This window comes from Phoenix dactylifera, unplaced genomic scaffold, assembly GCF_009389715.1.
Source record: "Phoenix dactylifera cultivar Barhee BC4 unplaced genomic scaffold, palm_55x_up_171113_PBpolish2nd_filt_p 000734F, whole genome shotgun sequence".
Lineage (NCBI taxonomy): Eukaryota > Viridiplantae > Streptophyta > Magnoliopsida > Arecales > Arecaceae > Phoenix > Phoenix dactylifera.
The window spans coordinates 3,846-10,053 of record NW_024068110.1 but is presented as its reverse complement, the minus strand read 5'-3'; the positions used below and the strand labels follow the sequence as shown (position 1 = coordinate 10,053).

Below are 6,208 nucleotides of genomic sequence, written 5' to 3'. Positions count from 1 at the left end.
CACTAAGTTTACGCCACGGTGACCAAATTTCTGTCTGTCACTAATCCGTCACAAATAGTGACTGATAATGGGCCGTCACTAATTTTCCGTCACTATACGCGTGTTTTCTGGTAGTGAGTATTTGCCTTGCACTCGAGTCGACTCCTAGAATTCTCGAGTCGACTTTGGCACATGGTTATTGTCTGGCACTTCCTCGAGCCGACTCCCAGATAGGGCGAGTCGACTCTTAAAGTAAAAATAGAGAGCAATTTTTCAAGTGCAGAGCGCAAGTTGACTCCAACTATTGACGAGTCGACTCTTACAGGAAAGACAGAGAAGTGATTTTTAAGGCACAGTACTCGAGTCAACTCCAACTCCTCGAGAGCCGACTCTTACAAAAAAGTTAGAGAGCAAGTTTTCAAGGCACAGTATTTGAGTTGACTCCAATTGTTCACGAGCCGACTCTTACAGAGAAAACAAAGAACGAATTTCCAAGCTACAGTGCACGAGTCGACTCCCAGAAGTTTCGAGCTGTCTCCCGCAAATTAAAGCCACAAAGTAATTTCTTCGGCACAGTGGCTGGGTCGACTCGAACTGTTTACAAGCCGACTCCTATAGAAAAAGCCGAGAGCAATTTTGCACAGACTAGAATGCAAGCCGACTCCGAAATTGCTCGAACCATCTCCTGGAAAAAGCTGGTAGTTCACATTTGAAAACGCCGTGGGCGAGGCGATTCCCGATTTCTTCGAGCCGACTCTTACATGATTGACAGAGAGCTTATTTATAAAAGCCCGAATTCGAATCGACTCCAGATTTTCATGAGGCGTCTCCTATTTCAGTCGAGCCGACTCCAAGACGGGAGAGTCGACTGCAATCCCAATGGATACTTTGTGAGGACGTGCAGTTTTGTCAAAACGACTCTTTTCTCCTCTCTAACAGCTGGTTTTCGAGGAGATAAGTTATAAAAGGTGGTTCTAAGCATTAACAATAAAAAGAGAGAAAATCCATTGAGAGCATTCAAGTCTATCAACCACCGAAGGAGAGTTAGAGCCATTCAAAGAAAAAGAGGAGTTATTGCATCCCAAGCGATTTCAGAGCACTCCTCACATTAAAGACTTATTGAAGTGATTCTCAACTATCAGCACATTCAAGAGAGGATCCAGTAAAAGAGAAGCAAAGTCTTCCATCGGCAAAATCTATTTGAAGGCTTCTTCCTTTACATTTTGTTTATATTGCTATATCTGCTTATCTAGAAGCTTGTAATTTTTAAAACTTATTTCTCTGTTATTTGTTACTTGATTCAATCAGAAGATTGAATCAAGGGGTTAAGGTTTGTTGGTGAGCCCGTAAAATCAATGGAGTTGTTTGTGAGCCGGAAAAAACAAACGGAGAGGTTTTAGTCGGTGAGCCAGGGAAAACCGACCAGGTTCGTTATGATCCTACGAAAACAATAAGTTGGGTTGTGAGCTTGTAAAACTACTGAGCTGTAATCTTTAGATTATAGTGAACTCCCAAGAGAAGCTTGGGGAGTGGATGTAGGAGCCAGGGTTGGCTCCGAACTACTATAAAAATCTTGTGTTTGTGTTGTGATCTATCTTGTTTTACTTCTTTACTGCTTTCTTATAGATTACTCAATTATATTTACTTAAAATCAAGAAATCTTTCTTATAGATTACTCAATTACATTTGCTTAAAAGTTTGGAACAGCCAAACCACATAAGGAATCAAAATTAAACCCATACCCGGCCTTGTTACCCATATCGTCCATCCCTTGCAAATCAGTATCTTACTAGCTAAAGGGGATGTTGAAAAGCTTGACCGGATAATCTATATTGCAAGCATGCCTAAAGCTAGTAGGTGTACCCTTTCCCTTCATGAAGGAAGTCTTCTATTCAAATATTGGGAGGTATCCCCAGCGGTTGACACAGGCAATTCTTCTATCAATTTTATGAAATAATCCTAAAGAGAAAACAGAGTAAGCTAACATTATGTATTACATCCTCAAAGCGCTGCTGCTCATAACTGCTGTACTCATAATCCCTCAGCTGCATCCTCCGGCACCAAACCCAATCATTTCCCTGGCAACGTCATAAACCACGTCGAACGTCCTCTGCTGCATGTTCCCAACTATGGAAAGCCCATCCTCATCGACGCTGGCGAATGCGAGGCAACCCTGCGAGGGGCTCGCGAAAAGGAGGATACCCGAGGCATCGACGTTAAACGTGACACCAGCACTGAACTGCAGAGCGTACCGCAGGCACTCTAATTCTGCTATACCCAGTGAAGTTGTAGCAGGTGTCCAGTATCTCAAACGCGGCCATTGGCGAATACTATCGACGTGTTGCATGAATCATATAAAGTTTTGTTTACCAAGTCAAATTTTGACATGGAAGTTAATTTCTAGGAACTTGTAGACCCTTTGTCATGTAAAAGTGTTTTCACGAAGTGATTATTTTAAAAACCCTTCCATGATGCCCATTCTTTGATAATGATGTTGCACCTAACTTCATTTGCTCCGATGATTAAACGCATGGAACAGCCAAAACATCGAAACCAAATGAGGACGAGCTCAAATCAAGATCCAGTTTTTATCATGCCAAAGATAAATTAGCACGACTATAATCATGCTATTTTTTTCTTGAATAATTAAGTAGAGGGACTATTTCGTCCTACACTAGGCCGGTTCTCTTTTTGTTCTGCTGTTTTCTTACGATGAACTCTTAATTTCTTTTTCTTCTCTCCTGGTTGCTTGATCAATCAGTTAATCTATCATGCTCCCAACCATTGTGTTCGACCAATTAATTACAACCGTTGGCGCCAAACCCAATTCTTCTATTTGCGATGTCATAAACCACATTAAACCGCTTCTGCTGCGCGTTGCCGATGATGCCAAAGTCCTTGGCATCGCCATTGGGGGCGAACGCCAGGCACGCCTGCGAAACGTTGGGCACGTATAGTATGCCGGAGAAGTCGACGTTAAGGGTAGTCCCGCCTCCAAACATCAGCGCCACCGTCGGCACCGACACCGTGTCATAGCCTGTGAAATCATAGCATGTGTCCAGTATCGACAGAGCCGGCACCATCTTGTACCTGGTCATCTGCTTACGGAATGCCGACTGAAGGGCGGCATAGGCCGATGGAGGCAATCTGCTGATCACTGTGCCGGAATCAAGCACCGTCCCGGCAGTAGAGAACACCTTCGAAGATATTGGAAGCTGCTTACCGCCGACTTTGATTGCCACGAGATCAAGGAAGTAGAATGAAGGCAAATTGGAGAATGTCCGCAACGGCGTGAACTGGACGTTCGACAGTCGACGACTGCCTAGTGTCAGATAGCCTGGCTTGCTCGATGTGGATGGAATGCAGTAAGAGAAGACACCGCCATACTTCGGCGACGACTGCGATACTAGCGATACTGGTCTACGCCCTAAACCGAGCAGACCGGCAGCCCTACCGAAGAGCCCCTTGCTCTGATCGCCGCAGCCGAACAAGAAATTCGGCAGCACGTCGGAGGGCGTCAGTGTGAGGGTGTCGCTCCCGAAGAAGCCCTTCGACTGGGATTTATCGCCGTATTCGATTTTGTAGCGGCACCTGCTGCCGGCCGAGCAGTTGCGAGAGTCGAGCTTTTTGCAACTGGGGGAGCTACAGGAGATGTTGGAATAGGTGGAGGATTGAGATGGGTCGAAGAGTGGATCCTGTTGGGGGTAGCAGTTACGACCACTGCACGGCTTGCACTGGATCCATGTGATGTCGCTGCCGGTGTCGAAGATCACCGTGAAGTCGTTCTTAGGGGTGCCGAAACCGACTTTGACGACGTAATTGCCGGTCCCGATCGAGCCGCCGGAGTTGGCGGGGATAGTTGCGGAGAGCGAGGCACGAGTGCCGTTGGAGGCGATGGAGATCTGGCGTTGGAGCCAGTTGACTCGATCTTGGTCCTGGTTTAGGAGTTTGACGTCGGCTGGCTTCCGGCTGGGGCTCAGCGGCGAGCATGGGCCGTGCCGGTGCACTACTCTCATCATGGACGGGTTTGAATCTGTGGAATTGTAATTTTCAATAGATTTAGCAAAGAGACAATGTCATAGGCTAATGGAGCGCCTACAAAAGGTTTCCATATCCTTACGTCATCTACCTACCGTGACATGAAGATCTTCTATATACATTTATATATACTATGTGCGTTCTGAAACAGGGGACCGAGTGGCTTTGACTTGGTTGGTCAGGAACCACACAATCCCCTATCCCCTCCCATTCCCAAAAAAAGCAAATTAGGCATCAAGACAAACTGGCATGTCCTTTCCGTCTTTTATCGAAGTATTTCAGAACATCAATTCTTTTGTCGAGGAACTCTTTTGAGAAATTTTGAAACACAAAATGTGTATTACCGTGTATAACCTGCAAATTATGTCTAAAGTACTTAATTTGAGCTAAAAGAATATGCAACCTCTTTATTTATTATGTTTTCTGAAGGAGGTGGGAGAACTGAATTTTCAACTAAAACTTTTGAGAAATTTTCAAAGGTCGGCCAGAATTCACCATCAGGGCACCAAGTACATGCCACGCTAATATCTTTGTCATGCATAAACGATACATTAGTATATTCTCCCCAGTCTTTTTGGGAAGAATGTTCTACCCAATCTTTCTCTTTAACAAGGAAAGCCAAGCGTAAATGATTAGATATAGTTTACACCAACCTCTCGGTGAGGAGCAAACTGAGCTCGGCAGCAAAGAGCGAACACCAACCACGTATCGATTTTCCGTCTCCCTTCCATAGACTCGCGGCGCCTGGAGAAAAGTAAAAGCCAGAAGAAAAAAGGCACAACAAGAGCAGAGTGAGGAGTGGAGAAGAGCCATGACAGAGAATTTATTCTCTCTAAATTTGCTGCGCACTTGGAAGGAAGGATAGGACTGATTTATATAGATACAGATGCCCCCCTTTGCGCGTTAATTAACGCGTTAGGAGATTTGAGCAAGTCTCTCTTACGACCACACAAGTCTTTCGTTTTAGATGCTTCTGTACGCGTCCGCACTGGAGAACGGAAACAGAGCTGGCCACTTTGGCTCCACAAAATGGGGGAAATTAAGGAGATGTTTTACGTCCTGGAACGCACCAGTTGGACGAGTAGTTGACGTACGAAATCAGTGGTGTTGACCGCAAGTCAAATATAATGATCCTTTGGGGAAGATAAAGTTATTACCGTATTATATAATGGATTCGGTCACCAATCCTTGCAGAAATCTTAGCTTTGAATGGAAACTTTTTCTCAATTCAGACAACTTTAACGGTGAGGAATTTGCTGAATAGAAAAAGAACTAACTCTTCTATTTTTGAGCATGATGAATAGAAAGTAGGGAAAACTAATGACCGGTATATTTTTTGACTGGTCTCTAACGTTTAATCTATGTTGACTGATTGTTTAACAACCAATCCAGCAATATTTCAATATTTCATTATAAGACGAAAATGCCCCCACCCTACTGATCTCTCATTCTCACCTCTTCCATTCCCACCAAAGAAGAGAAAAAAAAAGGGGGTCGGGCCAGCCGTGGCCGCCACCGGCTACGGCTCGCCCCCTCCCAAGCCTTTTCCGCGGCCATGCTGCCGGGAATGCCTCCGCCCCCGCCCCCTCCCGTGGCCGCGTGTCAGAAATGCCCCCGCCCCCAACAAGCCCCATCCTGCGGCCGTTGCCGGCCTAGGCCCGCCCTCCTCCAGCGTCCTCCGCGGCCCGGTCTCTTTCCGGCGCCGCTAGCCTTGCAAAAGGAGACGTGTTCTCCGCTGGCCAGTCGCGGCCGCTGGCGGCGGCGGCCCAGCCCCCTCCTGGGCCCCCTCCCACGACCCGGCCCCTTTCCGGCGTTGCCGGCTCGCGGGAGGAGAAGAAAGAAGAAGGAAAGAAGAGAAGAAAAAAAAAGAAAAAGAAAAGAAAAAAAGAAGAAAAGTAAAGAAAAAGAAGAAGAAAAAGAAATATATATATATATACACGAATGAATGAATGAATAAATAAATAAATAATATACTATAATAAAAATATATATAAATAAATAAATAAAGCCACCGTGGCTGCGGCCCCTCCTGCGGCCCCCTCCTGCGGCCGCCACGGCCCGGCCCCTTTCTGGTGCCATCGGCTCGCGGGAGAAGAAGAAAGAAGAAAGAAGAAGAAGGGAATAAGAGAAAAAAAAAGAAAATGAAAAAAAGAAGAAAAGGAAAGAAAAAAGAAGAAAAGAAAAAAAAATG

At 45.5% G+C, this 6,208-nt stretch overlaps 1 protein-coding gene across 1 annotated transcript; it reads right to left on the bottom strand.

The window, feature by feature from the left end:
- Positions 1–2,392: 2,392 nt before the first annotated feature.
- On the bottom strand, positions 2,393–4,923 carry LOC103699244 (aspartyl protease family protein At5g10770-like). The gene is made up of 2 exons (XM_039120186.1): positions 4,671–4,923; positions 2,393–4,012 (listed from the first exon to the last, which is right to left on the bottom strand). The coding sequence occupies exons 1-2, from the start codon at positions 4,828–4,830 to the stop codon at positions 2,778–2,780; spliced, it is 1,395 nt and encodes a 464-aa protein (XP_038976114.1). The 5' UTR covers positions 4,831–4,923; the 3' UTR covers positions 2,393–2,777.
- Between the last annotated feature and the right edge of the window lie 1,285 nt (positions 4,924–6,208).